This window comes from Somniosus microcephalus, chromosome 1 (assembly GCF_052327205.1).
Source record: "Somniosus microcephalus isolate GS21.2 chromosome 1, FLI_Smic_1.0, whole genome shotgun sequence".
Lineage (NCBI taxonomy): Eukaryota > Metazoa > Chordata > Chondrichthyes > Squaliformes > Somniosidae > Somniosus > Somniosus microcephalus.
In genome coordinates, this window is record NC_140987.1 from 215,370,526 (window position 1) to 215,393,596 (window position 23,071).

The 23,071-nt window shown below is 40.9% G+C and overlaps 1 protein-coding gene across 1 annotated transcript in view; it reads left to right on the top strand.

The window, feature by feature from the left end:
- Window positions 1–305: 305 nt before the first annotated feature.
- Window positions 306–23,071, top strand: part of map1b (microtubule-associated protein 1B) — a 127,448-nt gene continuing 104,682 nt past the window's right edge. The window contains exons 1-2 of the mRNA XM_085989950.1: window positions 306–527; window positions 6,944–7,045. Of these exons, the coding sequence (XP_085846076.1) occupies window positions 356–527; window positions 6,944–7,045 (274 nt within the window). The 5' untranslated portion in view covers window positions 306–355. The remainder of the gene's footprint in view (window positions 528–6,943; window positions 7,046–23,071) is intronic.

Sequence of the window (23,071 nt, forward strand, 5' to 3'; positions counted from 1 at the left end):
TTGGAAATCGGAGTCGTAAATGCTGGATATATTCTGACCTCGAGTAGATTTCATTCTGTCAAAAGGAAAATGCGGTACAGTGCTGTGCTGTTAGGAAACCAAAACAAAAAAAACTTGGCGGAATCTTGCCTGCACTGTAATGTAATGATTGCTGCAAACTCGAGGACGTTTAGCCTCTGCTTACCGAGGGTCTGATTCGCTGCCGATGACATCAGCTGGCGATGTGAAGTAGGCAGTTTCGTTGTCTCTCCTCCCCAGGACCAGGCGAGCGTCTGCACTATAAAAGCCGGCCAGCCTCGCCTCCCAGGCTCACTCCCTCCCTGTCTAGTGCCCAGTACGGACAGAGAGGCTGAGGATGGCGACCATAGACGTGGACCCAGAAGCTTCGTGTAGCAAATTAAGCCCATCGCCATCAAACACAAGCCTGACTCACCGATTCCTCGACAATAAGTTCTATTTACTAGTGGTTATTGGGGAAATTGTTACAGAAGACCATCTGAGATGTGCCATTTCAGATATAGAGCGAGGTAAGGGGCTTGCCAGCAGCGTTAACTGATATTATAACGCGGAGCATTAGGGATAAACGCAGGGGTGAAATGTTTAGTAGCAACGAAATGTAATATTGCAACATAAAAAAATCACATCTCAATGATTTGGAGGCTAGCTGGTCTTGCTTTGGGAATTTGAGCCTGTACTGTATTTGCGACTTAGAGATAACCTTGAAGAAACCAATAAGATGCACAGCACCGATGCATTTAAGGGGTGCAGTTTCCTTCGCTCCTTAATTTTTATTATGGATAAAAAATATATATTTTCTAGCTGAAAGATCTCACACCCCACCCTGTCTACCCCACATTAAATCATCTGTTGGCGCTGCGGCTCGAAGTTACCATTAAAGGCAATTCCGGAAATCTGGATCGTTGGCTTGGTTTTCTTTTGTTAAGCGTATTTATTTGAAGCAGTCAAAATTCTTATCCGTGCACAATATTTATTTAATAGATAAAACTAAAGTGTTGTCCCAAACGTAGAGACAAAATTGATCGAATAGCAAATTAAATCTACTTGCATTTGCTTTTTATTTCTTCATTGCATGTAGATCTTTTGCCAAAGCACCTAAACAACAAAAAAGTACGACTAAAAATGGTATGAATCGGCACAGTTCACCAGCATGTATAAAAATGTACCCAACCGGCTTGTACGATGAACAGCAGACACCTTTTTATTGTTTATAAATTGCTACAAACTTATTGCAGATGTTCACATGGGTTTCTTTAAAATGTGTTTTATTTGATGTTTCGCATCGATGCTTTTCTTTTGAGTGGGACATCGAGGCGCTGTATGAATTTAGTAACTGTAAAGGCGTTGTCCTCCTCTTCCCCCCCCCCCCCCCCAATCTGTAAAAGCCATTGAGTCTCACATTGATTGATACTGTATGAAATAGGTAGCAGAATTCTCATTCAAACGCAGCTTCCTGTGCCTAATAGAGATTGCACAAAAAATGGGGAGTTTTTAATGATGGGCGAAGTGTTGAATAAAATTTTAAGAAAAGAAAAGAATGCTGGTAAGAGATGCGGTTTTGCAATCCCCGGAGTTGCCGCTTCTCATGCATTGAGCCGGTACCGGCTAGTGGGCGTGGCGCGCTCTCCGCACTGCGGTCTCTCCGGAAGCTGCGAAGGAACATTCAGACAAAGGGAGGGCCACAGGGCCCGGCTCAACATGCAGGCGCCTGCTGGGAATTGTAGTCCTGCAACTTTGAGCAGTCCACAAGATGTTCGTAAAGCTCCTCACACCTTAGAAATGAATGCCCGCACCGTAAGAATTGAAAACGTTTGATTTAACGTGCATGACATTGATTTGCAGCAGACGTAAAGGTCAAGGGTGTAAAGGAGGGGAGGGGGTTGGGGGTGCTGCTTGTATGAGCTCCAGAATTTTTCTGTTCCTTTTAAGAGGAATGGAGGTGCTGCTGTTTTAGAGACTGACACAGGAAACATTCCACATAAATTAGATTGTTCTGGAAAATTGAACTGTTGCCAAGCATAATACGGTGGTCACAAGTGATACAAACATTGATATTTCAAACCAAGATCCTACCTCTGCAATTGGGATTAATTAGTGTGACACGGTTAATAATAGTGTAATCTGCAAATATTGTGAGTGCAAAAAGATTGACATTTTATATTGAAAAATTACAGCAATCCCAGTTAAAAAAAAAAGCCTGTATTGCAAGCAGGATTGTGATTCAATATAGATGAAAAGCTATATAAATTAGTTTATGGATTATTGCAGCTTTATTTTAACCATAAGCACTGTGAGTGTAAATTTATGGGCGAATAGACAGTGAATTATATTTCCAAGAACACATCCATCCCCCACCGTTGAATTGAACATAGGAGGCATAATTACATTTTTAATAAATCTATTAATAATAATTACTGCTGTGTTTACATTTCCCCCCGCCCCACCTGTCCTTGGCCCGCTTCCCTATTTAAATTTCCTTAGGCTTCTGGACTCCATCATGTCTCCTTGTTCATTCAGATGGGTGGGGCAACTAGAGCAGCAGATTTCTCCAGTCACTGGTTGCTACTCCATGCTCAGTCAACAGGGGACATGCCTGCTCAAAGGTTGGATTCGTTTTAATTTCTCCTGTTCCCCTCTGTCACCAATTGAGTAGAAAGCTCCAGCTTGTGGCTTGACAAAGAATATTTGTGGCTGTCAAGAATATGGTGTCACCAGCAGTATTCTTGAAACCAGAGAACAAGGGAAGCATATACTTCACAGTATTAACTGTGTATGCATGCATTTATGAATAAAATGAGTGACAATGAGACATGATGCCCCTCAATCTTCAGACAAAGCAAGTTCAAGCTGAAGATGTTGCTATACAAAGAGCAATTCACAAAAGAAAAATGTAATCAGTAGGGCTGATTTTTTTTTAAACTTAGGTGTATGAATTTTTGTTACAATTTTAAATAAGCTTTTGTTTAATTATAGTGCTTTCCCTTTGGAATAGGAAACGTGTTATGATATCCATGCATTGTAAACATTTGCTTAACCTATTTCCCTAATATTTTCATAATAAATGCATTATAAAAATAGATTTTTAATCAATGGAACAGATTTTTTCAGTGTACAGTATGCATTCCTTCCCCCTTCTTGTCCTCCATTTCCACAATGTCAGCATCACTGACTCCTCCCAATCCTGCAGTCATTATTTAAAGTGTGCTCAATTGAAGATGACCAAAAGAACATATGCAGCACTTCCTAAATAAACATTATGCTGCAATAGAATATATATTTAGGAAATTTTATTGAGGAATATAAGAGATAAATTACATTTCTATTAATTGCAATATTGCATACAAAAATAAATTAACTCAAAGCTTTCTTGTGCATCCTTTTGTAATCTGGCAGCATCATTGTTAATCAGATCGGGTACAGTAGTGTAGTGGTTATGTTTCTAGACTAATAATCCCGAGGTCTGGACTAATGATCCCACCATGGCAGTTTGAGAATTTGAATTCATTAAAAAAATAAACTGGTATCAATAAACGTGAACATGAAGCTGTCAGATTGTCATAAAAATCCAACTGGTTCACTAGTGTCCTTTAAGGAAGGAAAGCTGCTGTCCTTAACCGGTCCCAAACCAACGTGCTTTACTGTTTCTGAAGTGGCCTAGCAAGCCGCTCAATTCTATCAAATCTAGGGATGAGCAATAAATGCCAGCCTTGCCAGTGGTGCCCACATCCCGAGAATGATTAAAAAATTCTTCTTGATGTTTTCCAGTATATTCTACATTTTCAATGAACAATGCATTTCAACAGGTATATAAATAGCTCTTGTGACATATGGATACTCATTTGCTACTCAAGCATATGGGATTAAAAATGCAATAATGAAATGCAGTAACGATGGGGGAAGTGATGAGAGCCAGATGTAGCTGTTAGATAGGGAGATGCGCATGCTGAGAATCAAGCAGGTACTTTGGGGAAGTATTGCAAGCCAGCTGATCTGGGCTGTCAAACAGAAATTGACAGCAATAACCTAACAAATACTAGCATTGGTCCTAAAGTATTGCCTTTGAGGTGACCCACCCTTTTCACTGCAGTGATTAGAGCTAGGAATTGGATTCATGCCTGGACATTAAACTAATCAGTCACATTGTCCTTTTGTTGCTTTTATGGCTTGCAAGAAGAAACAAATGTATCTGAGTTTGGCACAGGCAACTTTTAAATAAATAGTGATTATTTGCAAGGTCTATCCATCCTTCTGTGCATGCGCCCCTTTTGGAGGGCCTGAAGACCATTCTGGTACTGCGCATGCGCACTCGGTCAGACGCGCATGAGGAAACCGGAGGTGGAGCCTGCCGAGCCTGAAGCCTGGAGCCGCTTGCAGCTTGTTGTCTTGCATGGAGCCTGAAATGTGTGGAGCCTGAAGCTGCTGCCCTTGCTGCCTGCTGTTATCTAGTGTTCTGCAATTGTAATTATAGTTGTTCTTGGCTGGTAAAATAAAATACTTTATTCTCTAATTAGTGGGTTAGTTACTTTGGAGTTATGTCTTTTTTTTCTTTCTGGATGTGATAAAAATTCTTTAATTCAGAATGAAGGGACCAAGGTCAAGGCTACAACTTTAAGGCTCATTAAAATGGGAAATAGAAAACGAAGTGCAAATACTCAATGGCCTCCAGATCTCAGGTGGTGCTACTATAGCAGGAAGCTAGTAAGGATTTGCCAGTCAATAAACCAATAGGTGCGGGCATGTGTGTGTGCCCATGCGTGTGTGTGGTGTGCGGGTGCGTGTATGGGTGTCCACACACATGGACCCCACACACAGGCACCCTACACGCTTGCACCCATTGGTTTATTTACTGGCAAATCATTACTAGCTTCCTGCTGTAGTAGCACCACCTGAGATCTGGAGGCCATTGAGTATTTGCACTTCTTGTTTTCCATTTCCCATTTTAATGAGCATTTCTGCCTTAAAGTTGTAGCCTTGACCTTGGTCCCTTCATTCTGAATTAAATAATTTTTATCACTTTCAGAAAAAAACCTATTAATTAGAGTATAAAGTCTTTTATTTTACCACCCAAGGACAGCTATAATTACAATTGCAGAACACTAGATAACAGAGGATCTTCACAAAGCTAACTACAGCACAACTTTCTGTAGGTTGCCTGACGAGACTGGATCATGGATCAAATTACACATTGCAGCGTACTCTATAGCAGGCAGGATCAAATTACACATTCTAGACAAAGTGTTGGGTGTGTCTTGTCCGCCAAGGGAAGCAATCAGAAATCTGGTCCAACCCACTTGTGTTGCAAATAAGTACAAGAGTAGATTAACTCCATGGTTTGGATTTTATTGGTTTAGGACCAATTCAGCAATCTAATGTTTGGCTCCAAGAACCAGTCAAAATTTTGATTAGCACAAAACAAACCGTGATTTGTTCACCTCATAGGGCCAGAGGCACTATTGTATGCACTATTCCTTTTCTATTGCTGCCCAAGTGGGAACATTCTCCCTTATTTCCTTAAAGAGCAATCACACAAAGAAAAAAAATGGACAGATTGAGGATCTAAATGAATATTTTCAGGAATTTTATCAAGATTTGAATGAGATTGGTTAATGGCAGGTATCTACTAAGCATTAAGAAGCTTCAGTTATTTGAATGCAAGAATAGATGTAATGCGAATTATGAAGCATTATTGAACATAGGCTGCTTTGTTACTCACTATAGAATTCTTTACTTTGGTGCACGAGGGCAGAAGTGATAGAGTATTGGCTTGCTATGATGCTTGGAAGCTATCTTTGCACTCCCAGTCAAGGACAGTAGCATATTTTTGTTCCAATTGAATTACTGTAAAAACAGCGGGAGTCTCAACACTTCTCTACCATTCCCTTAGGTTACGGGGCTGAGAACTATATAGTATTATTGATCAAGGGCATACATTGCAAATAGGTAGGAAATGTAACATCTGGAATTAAACTAAATCTGGAATCAAACTAAATCTAGTTTTAAATATACTATTTGCTGAGGTGTCAGTGGTGTAACAAGCGGTACCTGTACCTGGTCACTAAGCCCACATGTGTATGTGCCAACAATGTAGGCGGATTCTACATGCCCCTCCCCCAAAGCTCAGTTCCTCACCCAGATGTTCTAAGAATGATCATGAATTTATGTGACGTCATATTTAATCAATATTACATGAGATTTGATGTTAAACTGGACATAATCTTTTCACTGAAATTATATGCACCAAGTATTTTTACTCCTTTTATTCTGCTTTCCCCTGAAGGCACTGATTTATGTTGAAGTATGGATCAATGGGGTTAGGTGCCCACCAGTATCTCAGCCAAGTGCACATTCTCCATGTGTAAGGCGAGACAGGCAGTGTCACCAGGCTGTTTGGTCTTGTGGGGCATTTGACCCAAGCTCAATCCTTTCTTGACCTGGTGTCTACACACATGCACTAATTAGCATGGGTAATTGGCTAGGGGTCAGGAGTAGAAACCCTGTATGATTTTTCTCTCCCATGACCAGAAGCACTGACACCAGCAGTAGCACTCTGACTAAGGTCCTGTCTGAGATCAGTGAACTCACTGCATACTGAAGATTAAACCTGGGACTTTCCTGGCCTGTATGGTTCAGTACTGGACAGTGTCCATTAAACAAAAATGAAGTACTATTACTTTTGAGCAGTATATTATGACATTATGATTTGTTTACGTTTCTTGGGCATTCATGAGGAATTCTGGGAAATATAGTTTTCTTCAGACCCTATGCAACAAGCTAATTCCTTTAAGTCTGAGACCTGAGGGTTACCAGCTGGTTACCACCATTTCAAAAACATAACCTGCATTATAGAGACTGGGCAATGCAAACGCTTTTTACTATAGATTCTGGTTTATGCCAGAAATAATCCCATTGCTGCTTTTCTTTCCAGGTATCCGCTCCTGGGATACAGACTTGATAGCCTGCAACCTAGACCAGGAACTCAAGCTCTTTGTATCACGCCATTCAGCTAGATTTTCTGCAGATGTTAGAGGTAAGGCTTGTTACAAATGTAACCAGATTGTAAGTAGCACTTGTTTGTGAAACACTAGACTTTAAAAATAAAACAGCTTATCTTAACCATGATTTGTGACAGATGAACCTTTCACATTATTCACTAGTTCATTTGATACAGTAACAAAATCAAAATTACTTTAGGTTTTCAAAAACGCACTAAACTCTTATAATGATATCAATAATATTTAAATATGTTTATATAAAATACTAAAAGAATATTCAGAGATATTAGGTTGCATGAGCTTGCAAGACCCAATAACCCACCCCCACCAAGGCTCTGAATTACATAAATCTTTCGCAGGACTGTAATGCTATTCATTTTTCACCAATTCCACTGGGTTTAGTTCCATATGACAAGTATTTTGTTTGAGCAATGAATAAATGAATGATTTAGAATTTATTTATTTTAATCAGTTATAACTGGTTTCTTGGAGAATCAAGTAGCGCATGATGCAAATAATGGCATGTGGCTACAACTTGGTTTTACACAATGGGGCTGAAATTCCACAGGGCTTCCACTGGTCACTCATTGTAACTCCACCAGACACACCCGTTCCATCATTTCCCTGGGAGTCCTGCCGGATTTATGGTGAAAGACCAGTGGAACCTCTGTGGAATTTCAGGACCAAGCCTGGAAGTACTGAATGACGTTAATTTACTATCATGGTAAGTGGGGCTACTTCCGATATGTTCAGTTCCATTTGCTGGTTCTAGTAGGCGTTGCTCTAACTTGTGGAATCAAGTATTAATTGAAACAACAAATGAATCATCGTGATTTTTGAAATGCTGATAATAGCTTGCAATATCTTTATGGTGTAAATAGGATATGGGGATGAAATATGACAAAATCAGCCCCAAACTTTGGCACTTGCGCCTGAGGCAATCACAGAATATTTTTCGTACACCATGGTCACCCACTTATTTTGCGACCATTATGATATACAGTAATGTAATTTATGAAATATGGCTGCAGCAGAAAAAAAATCGACGTCCTTTCAGTTTAATAGTATCTCCCACAGGAAAGATTTGCTCTGTTGATGAATTAAAGTGTCTAAAATCATGCATTTCATTTAAATATTATATTTATATTAAAGGATGAATGATTATGATATGCCTGAATCCCCTTTTGTATATCTGAAGGCCAATTTTCTATTTTTCTATATATGAACATAACATGAACATGGTGGCCAAAGAAATCCCACACAGGAGTTCCCTCAATGGCTTATGGGCTGAAAACACCACTCAGTATAGCATTAAGCCAAACAGACCAGAAGGTCCCAGGGTCGATGCCTAGCTAGCACAGACCGGGAAAACATTTAGCTTGTTACAACTGGTTTCAACATCCTTGAGATAGGGAGGGGAAACCAGCTAGGGTTCCCATTGCTGATGCTATCTAGTGAACTTGGCTGGAAAATTCACATGTGTGGCCATCTGGTGAAAACAAAACTGTTGTGAAACCCTCCATGGTGTAAAAAGCTGCCAACACTCACTGTCTGCTACGATAGCAACAGTTTGCATATACGTTGCAGCAGAAAGATGCCCCAAGGCGCTTCACACGGTAATCAAAAAAAGGCTTACATACGAAGAATAGCCACTTAAGCAAGGTACCAGAGGGTTCCCACTGCCTGCGGAACAAGAGTGAAGACCTTGAGGAAAGGAGTATAGAAAAACATCGAGGGAAAAAACACACTGGCTGATAAAGTAGGGATGCTAGTGTCAGACAAAGGTGAATTGGGTTAAAGTTATATGTAGAACAAGGTTTGTAGAAGTTATCTGATGTATATTATTGAAAATTCTCAACCAGGTCAATACTGAGAAATAAAAATTCCTTTTTCCCCACATTTGTGAGTTTTTAAGGAGTCTATTATGGAAAGCAGACATATATTTTGAATCAAGCATAGAAAAGAGTGTCCGTAGGGGCAGCTTCCTAGACAGATTACCTCATTGAATGGATTCCAGGTCACCAGTGAAACAAATCCTTCAGAGAGATTGGCCTTAGAATAGCAGAGAAATTAATCCTTGGATGCATGGCTGTCTAGAATACTGGGATGTTGGACAGCTTAGAAAAAATTAATATCAAACTGTCATTTAAAAAAAAACAAGTAAAGATAATAATGTTCTTTGTCAGTTGCTCTTTTCTACCTACTGATACAAAAAACTCACAAAATGTGGAGGCATGCAAATTATTTGCAGGATGCCAGCAAAATGGTATTGCTTTAGCAGTAGAATGGACAGAATTGTCTTTCTACAAAATTGCACCATTTTCTTCAAGAATTTGGTAAATTCAAACCATTCAACTATAGGCAAACTTAGATATTTTCCAAGTTAATGTGTAATTTGGCTTGATGTGGATTTGAAATTTCATTTAGATCTCAACCCTAGTTTCTTAGAAATATGTTTAATATTTATCACAGTGAAAAAGGTACAGTACTTACAAGTTATAAGGCATTTATAAAAAGCTGGAGCTGATGTGGGCTATGAACAAACTATAAAATAGATAAACATTGAGATTAGATTATCCTTTAGCTCCTGGTTATGTCAGGCCACAAAACTCCTGTGACCAGCCTCTTCCTGGGCCTCGTGCCCTCTTCAGCCAATCAGTATGAAGCATGATATAGTGACCCAACATTGATGCTCCCTTGTCTTTTACCTTCTATCATGAAGAGGTGCCTGATCTTCACTCAGCATCTCCGTACAGAGATTGGGAATGTCGTGACATGCAGGAAGTGACGCTGCTTGATGGTGCAGCTCGTTACTACAACCTATTGAAATTGATGCTTTTTCAAGATATATGTAATGTGCCATTGTTTTGCTATTTAATTATAAATCAATTTATTACTTCAGTTTTTTAAAATATCTTTGGGGATCATTGAAGATTCATTTAACTTAATGGTATCACATTATATTAGCTAGCCTCCCCAAACATAACTCTTTCTAACTTGGACGTACCAATCATTTCAACAAAAGCTGTGATCCAGAACATACTAGCTGGAAATGGCACTTAATTGGTGTTCTTATACCGTTTGGGGGTGGGGGGGTTCGGTGGTGCTGCGGAGAGGAGAACACTCAATATGGTATGAGTCATTTTAGGACGATGTAATTGCTAAAGCAAACCCTCAAAACTGTGCAGAAAAGTAACATTCTCTCTACGGTTGATTCTGCCTCTTACACCTGAACATTATTGCAGTAACACTTGGCTTTATTTACAGTCTTCCATTTTTTTAAAAGTAGCTTTAAAAAAAAATAGCTTAAAAAAAAAAAAAATTTGAATTGGATTTTACTGTGTTAAGTTATAGTGCTGCTCAGGGCGAAAGGCATTATACCTCAATCTTGAGTGGACAATGAATCGAGTTCACCTGCGTCATTAGTAACACAGAATGATGTCCAAGCTGCAGTAAAACTGAATGTGCCAGGACTGTTGAGTTCAGCTCTGTGCCTTTCCACGGGAGGATCTATGCAAAGCATATATATCACGGTCTATAATTTAATTCAGTTTCAATAAGAACGTTTGAAGAGAAATGATCAGAAGCAAATGTATTAGTATTGTGGTGTCTGCAAAGAGCATTGAACTGACACTCATTTCCTGGAGCTGGTCAATTAAAAACGGGTTTGACAAATAAAAGGATTCTGAGCATGTAGACTCACATTAAGTATTCTTGTCAGATTCCGTCATTACATTCAATGTCCTTGGGTTTCCATATTGGGCAATTTCATGATGATCCAGACTTCTTTTACACTGTTGTAAATCTTCAGTCTTCTGGCTGGTTTTATTGTTTTTTCCTGAGCTTCTCCAGACTCTGTTTACATTAATTTCTTCAGCCCTCTCTCTCTCTTGTTATTTATATTTTAACTTGACTGGACCTGCAAAACGTTATTTCGTGTTCCAAACTGACAATTTATTATGAAGGAGCACTTTCCCTGTCCAATGATAGTAATGTACAAAATGCACATGTTCCAGGAATTAATCTTTATTTCCTTCAAGATATTCTTCGACATAACAAATTTTGGTATAAGTCAGTCTTATTACTGTTATTTACTAGTATATTCAGTGCAGTAAATTACAAAGCAGATTTCTGTTTAGTGTTACTAAAATACACATGGACCAGAACGTTAATCGACATTTAGGAGTCATGATTTTTCTGTGTTCTAAATTTTCTTAATAATGAGAAAGGGGTAACATTATAAATAGCCAACTCAGCTCAACTATCATTACCAGTGGTACCAATGGTTGGTGTTATAGCGGTAGAATTAAACATACAAAACAAACTAGATTAATAAGTAAGTTTGGGAAAAAAAGTTATATTTAATGTTGATGTTCAAATGCTATTGAATTATTTCAAGGGTTAAGGGCGCAGACACCCACAAAGAGCTGTCCTTATGATTTTAAATTCAGTATTAAGCAAAGCCACATACCAACTGTACACACTCATAGCCATTTGTTATTGAAAATGTTGAATTTCATGAGAGATTTTTGCTTTTAGTATACGACTAATTTTAATGTCTTGCACTGCCAGTTCTGGGATTGTGAACACTGTGGACATTATAAGGTGACTAAAGGATGGCATTTTCTCTATTTAATGCATTAAGAGGTGATTTGCCTTAGTGGCCTTCAGAACCACATGAATTGGTATCTTACTGTTGTGCAGATTGGTGTAATAATATGTTGTATTAGCATTAGGGTTTGTGCCACTGATTACCCAAATGGTGCAGTTGCAGTCTCGCCTCGCTTGACACAGAGAAGGATAAAATCAGCGGGGTTATCACCCAGCACCACTCCTGAACTCCTCTTGCTGAGCGCCATGGATAGAGACAGGTCATCTGCCAATCTTCCCAGTCAGCAAATGATTTGTGGCAAAAGGGGATGTAACGAAGGAAAAATAAAATCATTTTCCAATATAAAATGTGGGGGTGGGAAATATAAGATTTAAAATAAAACAAGAGTTTAATTTTGCAGGATAAAATAGTTCTTCTAAAACAGCTGTGATCGAAGTAACATTTCTTCATTTAACTGGTTTATATTTTAGGATTTGTCACTTAGAGGAAAAAATACATCTACAGTGTAAATCTACAGAAAGTGAGATGAACAGAATGTGGTGGCATAACGGCTCAGTTATTTCAATGTAGGATGTGTTGCCCCAGCTGACAGCAGTGATGAATTATTCCATCAGTTCTGCTGAAAATCTTTAAAATGCATGCAGCAAGCAGTGCTGACATTCAGACATAGAGGGAGTGACAAAGGCCTTTAATACGGAGGCACTTACAAGGTTATAGAGCTAGACAAATAATACTATGTTAATGTTATAATGTTCTGATATTTAACTTATTAAATACTTCTAAGTAAAATTGAAATTATCTTTTTTGCACACATCATTTATGTAATCTCTAATTCAGAGAGTGATCCATATGATTTTTACATGCAGTTATTGAACTTAAACAAATTACATTCTAATTTCCTTAAATTTACTTAATTTTTTTCCCCATTAATTCATCTGGGTTTTGGCTCCACAGCAGCTGGCAGCTCTTCACTACCTTGCACAATTGGCCATTCTATGAGTCTAGACAGTGAGTGTCTACAGGCATTTTGACCTTGGGGACACCACAGTCGACTCCAATCTTGTCCTCGCCTGGCATCCACACATTATCAGGAGCAGGAACCCTGGATGATTACTCTTTCTCTGCACTGCCCTCCCCATTCACATGTGCTGAGACAAATTAAGTCTCCTTATAGCCTCCCTGGTGGAGAGGAGCTACAGACCAATTCTATTAATTGTTAGTTGTTTTAAAATTCCACCCCCATTACTATTTTCTTTATCATTTCTCCTATTGGGTCTTCCTACTCTTTGCATTCATTTCACAGATAGCTACTCCTAGGCTCTGCTGATGCTGCTCTTCATCCAGTTATGTGGAAATTTAGAAGAGTGGCTGCCAAGTTTTACCACTATCTCCCTTAGAGGAAGCACCCAGCCTTTGCTTGCCACTACCCTCTGCTTCGCATGGCTGAGGGAATTATGTGTGTGAACCTTCTACCATTCCACAGTGTGGACCATTGGTTGCTTCAATACTGCGTGCGACCAAGCTGCCTTAAAGAGGCAGTATCACTCTTGAAAGTTATCAGTAGGGATTTTGCCAATGTTTTCTAAATGTATTACTCTGGCATTGTTCACATTGTGATTTCATTCATTGTGATTCATTAATCCGGCTTCTACTCTTCTTTCCCAAAATATGATGATTCTCCTCCTTTTAATAGTAATCTTTCTTTGAAGGCACTATTAACTCTAACACAAAACAAGCAGTGGAAAGGGACGTTACCTTCTGACCAGAAAATCACAGCTTTGAGTCCCAGCATTGTCTCTCACTCAAATCTGTTTGCCCCCATTTGGATAAGCTTTCTCCCTTAGCTTGGTAGTTTATTGCCATACAAAGCGAGACATTCCATCCCATGAGGAGGAACAGCTGACAGCACCAAGCTCAGCTTACAAAACTGCGGGGGTGAAGTAGGTCTTCGGTGGTTGCACAAAACGGGCAATAGCGAATCAACAGTTCTTTTTACACCCTGCCCGATTTTCTTGCCCATTGAAGCCATTGGAAAAGGAAATCGGACGAGGTGTAAAAGAGGCTATCGATTCATTACCACCTGTTTTACACTATTGGCAAGGGCCAGTTTCACCAGCTGCATCTCCTGTTGGCTGATTATGGAGTGCTGTTGACTATTGTGGCAGGTAAGGTGTTGCAAAATTGCCTCAAATGCATCCTGACCATCTGGTTTAAAATGAAAATAGTGCACTAGATTGCTTTGCCTTAATGTGATATGAACCATCTACTGGGAGAAAAGAAAATGGGAAGAAATGTAACAATAAAAAAGGCATCATTAAAGACAATGTTCACTTCCACAGGGAAAAACATTCCCAATGTTGTATTTAAGTCAGGTGGTTATCTGTATGCAATTAATTTATTTGAAAGGCCCCTTACCTGTGAAGGGAGAGGGGTGTAATTATACTGGGATCCACTTGCACCTCACATAATAAACAATCAAGATCCATCTGAAGCATATACAGCACAGCATTGGGAGACATATAACAATATAATTATCGAGATGTGTTGCAAAGAGGATGTTTTACATGGTTTCTGTTAATACTGGAGTGTACTGTAACAGAGATTATGACTTGCCAACATGCTTATAGTTGCATTATCTATATATTAGGGAAAGTTAGTAATGTATTTTAATAATGCCTTAAAAATCCCTTGTGTGCAGGATTGATCATATACATCACAGTTGATGTACCTATGACATGATTTGTATTATTTCACACTCAGTCTTCTGTGACGTCTTCATTGATAGCTGCATCCCCTAAATTTTCACATTCAAACACACAAAGTATCATTGCGCAGAAACAATGTGAGGAGAATTTACAGACATGAATATTTCTGTTTTTCTGTAGATACAGTTGCCAATTTTGCTGACAGTGACTGCCTCCTGTTGCAGTTTCATATTGTATAAATCATTTGCCTTTAACTGACCTTGTTTCAATATCTTTAACTTGTAATGAATGGGTTATATTATCTAATATTTACTCATTTCTTTTTCTTTTCACTATATGTGAGAAAATTATATTCGCTACCTAGCCATAAAAGACAATAGCAGCATTTTCTTTTGTTTAGGTACTGTAGCAGTTCTATCAATCAATAAAAACAAGGAACCCCAGAGAACATGCTATTTCTACTGCAGAACATTCAATGTATTTGAATGGCTATACCTATAATATGCTCTATCTTTGCAATCAAAATTTTGCTTTAGCAGCCGAAACAGATTATTTAAATTCTCATAGTAATCTGTTAAAGTCTTTTGTTTCTTTAGCTGGAGCAAAGGACTGCTTGTTTCATCAAATGCCCCTTGAGGTTGCTGGTAGATCTTTCTTTGTCCTTGGAGCCTCCCTAGTGAGAACATTTGTTGTGCAGCTTGTGAAAAGTACAAGCCCTGTAATTACAACTTGAGCCACTGTTTGTGCACTGGTGGGACAGGCTAATGTCATCGCAGGACCAGGAGAGATTAACACATACCGGAGAGTCAGCGGGGCTCTTCGGTTTTAATGGAAGTGAAATAATGATAGTATGTTAATTTTAGAATATGTATTCCCTTGTAAAGAAATAAGCTTGGTACATTTACCACCCATACCACAGCAAGCAGACATAAGTTCACAATTTAATTTTTTTCTTTCTTCATTTTGTCCTTTATTTTGCACAGAGACTGTCTTAAGTGTACATCTTATCACTAGGTTATTATGTGCATTTGGCCTAATTATAGAGTCTTCAAGAGTACACAAGGTCACAAATTAATAAATATTTATCCAGCTTAGCAAAAGCTCTATAAAAAATGTAGAAATAGGGCAAGCCTTTTCATCATATAGGTATTCTTACTTGGAGTTGCCTTGTTCCTTCAATGGAGATGCAGCAAATATCCCTTCAGATTGTAGGTCAGTCTGCTTGAATATCACATGGCACTGTGTTGAAGGGGGACTTTTGATGTGCCACTAACGACATGCCTGAAGTTGGTAAGTTACTGTAAATTGAATTGTTCCGAATGCATTAATATATCCACCAAAAGAGTAAATGGAGTTGTTCTGTCCCTTAAGTACAAATCCTGCAAATGGAGTTGAGGTACAAGCCATAATCATGAACAGGCTCAAGGGTCTGATTGGCCTTTTCCTGATCCTATCTCCCTATATACTTGGAAATGGTAGGGGTGAAAATGGGAGAGAAGCTGCAGAGTGATGGAGAGGGGGTGGGGCGCGGGGGGAATCTATGATGATTGAGGAGCTAGGAATGATTTGGGGCAGGGATGTGAAGAAGGAGGTGGCAGCTGACGAAGCTTGTCAGATGGTCTCAACTTTTGACCCGAAGAGGCCCGTGAGCTCCTCGCACTTGGTGTTAGAGGTGAGCGTGGAAGGGGACAGGCAAGGGGCTTTGAGGTAACAGTTTTCTATTAAAAAATGAGTTGTGATTTGTCCCTTAACCTTCAGAATGACCCTGGAGTAGTAGGAGGATTTGGGTGTGGAGAAGGAGGTGTGATAACGCTTGACATGATCAAGCAATATTTATCAGTCACATGGTTCATCACGAGGTGGCCTTCAGATTTTAGAATGCAGAGGTGGGAGCTATACCAAGAGAATGATGTGGGTGAGTGATGGGCATATATACAACGAATGGAATAGAATTAATCAGTGAGACTTAGAAAAGGAGCTGGGAGTAATAGTAGACATAACACTTTCAATGTCCAGACAATGTGGTGAAGCAATAAAAAAAGTGCTCGAATTTTCAGGCAAAACAATTGAATACAGCTTTACAGAAGATGTACTAAGGCTTTACATTGCACAGATCAAAACAATAAGGAACTGGAATGTTGTGAGAAATGGAGTTAGGTTCAGTTGGTTGCACTGACACCTCTGAGTAAGAAGGTTATAGGTCCAAGTCCCACACCAGTGTAGTCTGATTGGGTGCTACTTTGTAGGAGTTGCTGTCCGTTGGGTGAAACTTTAAACCAGGGTCCTATCCGCGTCATTCAGATAGATACTACAGATTCCACAGCATTATTTGGAGGAGGGCAAGAAGTTCGCCTGGTGGACAATATTCCTACCCCAACCAACATCACCAAAAAAAAAATAACTGGTGATTCATGTCACTGCTGTTGTGGGATCTTGCTGTGTACAAATTGGCTGCCGCGTTTGCCTATATATCGACAGTGACTACACTTCCAAAACAATATATTGGGACATAATGAGGATGTGATCAAGCGCTGTATAGTGTAAAGTCTGTCTTTCTGCTTTGTTCTTGTTAAGTCCGTGTGTAATTGAGACACGGACTGCAGCAGTTGGTTATAACAGGTGTTTACTGAGTGGAGACAAAACTGGAACTACTATGCAAAGTTACTACACAGGCTTATATACAGGGGTGGTCACTACTGGTACTGCAGTATACAGGGGCTGCAGAATATAGTTCTTTCTTCAAAGTACATACACTACAATTCCTCCCCTTTTAGCTAAACAATACATAACATTCGATTAATAATTAAATAACATATTTACAATTGCAGTTGCTATATACATTAGCTGAAGTTAAACAATTATAAATTCAGTCTTTGAGGAGGCTTCCTGATTCTGTCTGGATAACGCCTCTTTGGGGTATCAGGTTCTTCTGGCAAAGTTGATTCGGGATCAACGTCGTTGTTTGGTTCGTCTGCTTCCAATATCACCAATTCTGAGGTAGATGCAATTGGTACTTCGGTTTCATCACCAGGTGTATCGGATCGTGGTGTGGATTTGACGTTTCCCAGTGACTCTAGAATCTGGTCAGCATGGCATCTTACAATGCTCTCTCCAACGTCCACGGTATACATTAGAGGTCCTTGCCGTGTGCAGATCGTTCCTGGCTGCCATTTCTCTGTGCGGTAGTCCCGGGCCAAAACTGGTTGACCTATCTTAAAACTCCTGGTCGGCCTTTCATTCATATTCTGAAACTGCCTGTTCTCCACATCTCTTCTGATGTTTGGCTTAACCAAATCCAAGCGGCATCGTAGTCTTCGATTGAAGAACATCATGGCTGGAGTTTGGTTGGTAACCACATGTGTCGTATTCCGGTAGGTAAACAAGAAGTTATCCACCTTGTGTTGTAGGGGTATGTCTTCATTACACATTGCCTTGATAGCCTTCTTGAATGTTTGAACGAACCTCTCAGCCAATCCATTGGTGGCTGGATGATATGGGGCGGATGTGTAATGCTTAACACCATTGTTCTTTAAGAACCTCCGGAACTCTTCAGACACAAACTGTGGTCCATTGTCGGAGCAAATCTGTTCAGGCAGCCCATTTCTGGCGAATATGGTTCGTAAGACTGTGATAGTTTTTTCTGTGGTGGCTGAGGACATTTTTATTACCTCTGGCCACTTTAAATGTGCATCCACCGCAATTAAAAACATCGAGTCCATAAATGGACCAGCAAAATCAATGTGCACCCTTTGCCATGGAGATGAGGGCCACTCCCATGGATGTAGAGGGGCTTGTGGTGGGGCGTTTTGGACCTTCTGGCATCCTGTACAGCTCTTGGTCATCTCTTCGATTTCTCTATCGATTCCTGGCCACCACACAAACGCTCTGGCTAAGTTCTTCATTTTTACCCCTCCCAGATGACCCTCATGAAGCTCATTGAGCACTCTATCCTTCAATTTGGGTGGAATTACTACTCTGGATCCACACATCAAGGTTCCTCTGCACACTGACAGCTGTTCTCTTCTCAGCGAGAATGCTGGCAACAGTGGTTCGCCATGTGCTGGCCATCCCTTCACCGTTAAATCATAGACCCTGGAGAGTGTCGGGTCATTTTGTGTTTCCTTTTCTATGTTTGCATTCGTCACAGGTAGACATTCGACTATGGTCGAGTGGAATATCTCCACAGGATCCACTGCAGGTGCTTCTTCCACCGTCGGCAATGGTAGGTGTGACAATCCATCAGCATTCCCATGCTGTTTAGTTCCTTTGTACTCGATGTCATATTGGTGTGCCCCTAGGAAAAGGGACCACCTCTGTAGCCGTTGTGCTGTCATTATCGGGACGCCATTCTGAGGGTTGAAAATGGAGACAAGAGGTTGATGATCAGTTAGTAGAGTAAATTTCTGACCGTGCAGGTAGTGATTGAACTTCTTCACCCCCCACACCAGGCTGAGGGCCTCTCTGTCAATCTGGGCGTAGTTACACTCGGCTGAAGTTAACGAGCGTGACGCAAAAGCTATCGGCCTCTCTGAACCATCAAGGAATTTATGTGACAGTACCGCTCCAATGCCGTCGGAAGATGCATCACACGCCAGTCTTATCGGTAGTGATTGGTTGTAGTGAGCCAATACTTCTCTTGAAGTGATTAGGTCTTTACTCTTCTGAAAGGCCCGCTTACATTCATCACTCCATTTCCATGCTACTCCAGTTTGTAGTAGTGCGGTCAGTGGGTGCAGAATTGTGGACAAATTCGGCAAAAACTTATGGTAGTAATTCACCAATCCGAGGAATGACCTCAGTTGCGACACATTTTCAGGCGCTGGAGCCTTAACTACCGCTTCAATTTTGTCAGGGGACTTATGTAACCACTCTTCATCAATCACGTGGCCACAATACGACATCTGTTTCTTAAAAAACTCGCACTTGGGGCGATTGGCTCGTAGCCCATGTTCTCTTAGTCCAGTGAGCACCTGCTCTAGGTTGGCAAGGTGTTCACTGTCATTTTCACCTGTCACTAGGATGTCGTCCAAGTAACACTGAGTCCCCGGAATCCCTTGCAGGACTTGTTCCATCGCTCTTTGCCATATCGCCGGAGCTGATGCTACTCCGAATACCAGTCGATTATACTGGTAAAGACCTTTGTGAGTGTTTATCGTGAGATACTTCCTGGAGGATTCTTCAACCTCCATCTGCAAATATGCTTGTGCTAGGTCAATTTTTGTAAAACGCTTCCCTCCAGATAGTGAGGTGAAAATATCTTCTGTCCTCGGGAGAGGATACTGTACTGTGTGAAGGACTGGGTTCACCGTCACCTTGAAGTCCCCACAGATGCGAACCTTCCTTGGCTCCTCAGACTTATTGTTTAACGTTTTCTTCATGACAGGAACGATGGGTGTCGCCCACTCGCTCCAGTCTACCTTAGATAACACGCCTGCATTCTCCAGCTCTGCCTCGACGGCTGGGCGAATTGCATACGGTACCGGTCTTGCTTTGAAAAACTTGGGAATTGCATTCTCTTCTATTTTTATCAAGGCGGTTACGCCTTTAAGAGTTCCCAGTTCTTGTTGAAATACCTCTTTAGCGTTAGCTAAGATTTTTGACAATCGTCCAGGTGTGACGTCATCATCCTTTTTACCAGCCACCGTCTGTGCCTGAATGGAGTGCCAGTCTAAACTTATCTTTCTGATCCATTCACGTCCCAATAACGGTGGTCCACCATCTTGCAGTATGTACAGATACAATTTCTGTATTTCCTTGCCGTTGTATTCGACAGGCACCCTTATTTTCCCTCTGGGGTATACTTTCTGCCCTGTATATGTCTTCAAGACAATGGATGTGTCTTTCAAGGGTATGTGTGAAAATAACCGCTCATAGTCTTGTCGATTCATGACGGTCAGGGCTGATCCTGTATCCTATTCCATTTTGACTTGGGACCCTGCTATCGTGAGGGTGACCCAAATGGTTTGGTGATCCTCTTTTGCGATTACGTTGTGAAGTTTGAGACAGCTTAGTCTCTTGTTCCCGGATTCGCTATCGCTCTTCTGGTCTTCGGAACTACTGTCCGTCATCTTTTGTACTTTCCTGTACTGTTCCTTAGTAGCCTTTTTGTTGTCGTTAGTCTTCTTCCCGGACCTGCAAACTCGTGCAATGTGTCCCATCTTTCCGCATTGCCTGCATATTTTGCCCTTGGACCAGCAGTCCTTCTGGTCATGGGTTGTTCTGCCGCAGCGATAACATTTTTCAAATCCCCGTGTCATTTCATGGGTGCCGTATTCCTGTGGCTTTTGCTGTATTTCCGCAGCTCCCCTTGCTGCTGCTTCGTACGATACTGCCACGCTGAAAGCCTTGTCTAGCGTCAGCTCTTTCTCTGAGAGTAACCTCTTCTGGGTTCCTTCACTCAGGAGTCCACAGACAAATTTGTCCCGTAGGGTATCTGCCAGTCCTGCTCCGAACTGGCAGTGCTTTGATAGCTTGCGTAGTTCCGTAAGGTAATCAGCATTGCTCTCATCTTTATGCTGATTTCTCTTGTGGAATTTAAATCTTTCTGCTATCAGCAGCGGTGTAGGATTTAGGTGTTCCTGTAGGATATCAACAATTTCGTTAAAACTCTTCGCCATCGGTTTGGCTGGAGTGATCAGGTTCCGCAATAGGCCGTACGTTCTTGCGCCCATTACGTTTAGTAGTACCGATGCCTTTATCTCATCGGCTACTTCATTTGCCTTGCAATATACTTCGACTCTTTCCACATACGTGGTCCAGTCTTCTATTGCATTATCGAAGGCAGTGATATTGCCAGTCTTCGGCATCTTGGAAATCTAAGATGGCGCCTCCTGCGCTTTGCCTTCTTCCCTGATTGAACAAAATGGCGCCTCCCGTGCTTTGCCTTCTTCCCCGCTGGATTAAGATGGCGCCTCCCGCGCTTTCTGTCTTCTCCGCTGCTGCTAGCGCTGTTGCTGCCGTTTTTATGCCTTGATGGCGACGCCCTATGGTCTTCGCGCACTTCCCCCCCCCGCGCTGCTGCTAACGCCGCTCTCCGCGGTCCCCGTGGCAAACTGCAGCTCCTCGCGGCTTTCTGCGCTTCTAATTTCTTTTATTTTAATTACTGTTTCCGTCGTCAGAGCAAACCCTACGTGACACTTTCCTCCCTCTTCTCGGGTCCGTACGCTGCCCGGCTTCGTAGCACCGGCTGCGCCCTGTGTGCTCCACCCTCTCTCTCTCTCTCTCTCTCCTCTTCCCAACAACGCTGCTCGGCCCCGTTGAAAAGCCACCCGATCGAGCTCTAGCCCGCCGCAGCCCAGGAAGGATCAGTGTACTACCTGCCACCAGCCCGATTAGCTGGAACACCATAGACAGGATAACCAAGCCCCGCTCTCGACAGCCTCTCCTGCAAATCTTCAAATCCGATGAATCAGAGGCGGTTGCCCACAGTCGACGCCCGTTTCTTCTGTTTGTTTTTTTTTCTTTTCTTCCTTCTGGCCTCAACCTCTAACAACTTCGCTTCAGGGATGGATCCCCATGAGGTGGTGCAGAACTGTAGGTAAGTTCGGATCTGTTCGTTGCCAGTGTTACATCCGTGTGTAATTGAGACACGGACTGCAGGAGTTGGTTATAACAGGTGTTTACTGAGTGGAGACAAAACTGGAACTACTATGCAAAGTTACTACACAGGCTTATATACAGGGGTGGTCATTACTGGTACTGCAGTATACAGGGGCTGCAGAATATAGTTCCTTCTTCAAAGTACATACACTACAGTTCTAATGTTCTGGTGTTGTGATATGCAATGTATTATTTCAGAAACACATCTTTGTTTAAAAGCTTTAGTCTGAAGCTTTTTGTTCAGACTGAAGAAAAGTCTTTATTGTATGTCTCTTATTTTCTGTTGCTATAGTCTACTGGATTGCTGAGCAGCTACAGAGACAATGTGATAGCTGGATGAAGTTTCAGGCTTGTGATCCAGAAATACTAATGACACAGCATTTTAACTGCCATTATTTTTTGGACAGTCATGGACTGGAAATTTTTTAGTGAATCACGGTTTGAGTATCCTTTAATCTTTCAGAAGTTTCTTAGTTTTCAAAATGCAATCTTTCACATAATATTGATTTAATAATTTACATACTTAAGACAAATGTTTAATAAAGTAGAACTTGAGAATGGTAGAGAATGAGTGATTGCTTTCTAATTTTAAATATTCTCAAATTAAACAAAAGAATTATTGTTTTTGGTGCAGTCCTCAAAGGGCTAAACCTCACTGTGCAGGCAAAATTTGTTTGTCGTACCCTTAAGCTCCTCCAAAGAATGCTGGGGATGAATGTGTAGATGTTTGTTGCCTGTGGTCTCCATCCCCCATTCATTATCACAATGCAACTGATCTCATGAGACAGCTGAAGGCTGCTTATAACTAGACCCTGTCTTATGCGCATCAAATACACAGATTTATTTAGTACTTGATATCAGAAGGTATTTAAATTTGATGGACCATTTAAATACCCACATTTAATCAAAGTTAATTACTAGGCCATGACAAGAATGTAATTCTTTACAGTTAACTAGCACAAAATGGACAGTTCTATAAAGCTAGTCATTATTTCAGAGACGGCAGTGATGCATACGTTTAAGCTCAGGTTTATGGTGACTAATGAAACGAGCTTCAGTTGGTGCTTATTTTTTGGCGTTCCACATACCTTCATTTTATTCTGTTGGAGAGATTCAAATTTTTTAAAGGGTAGAAAGACGGAACT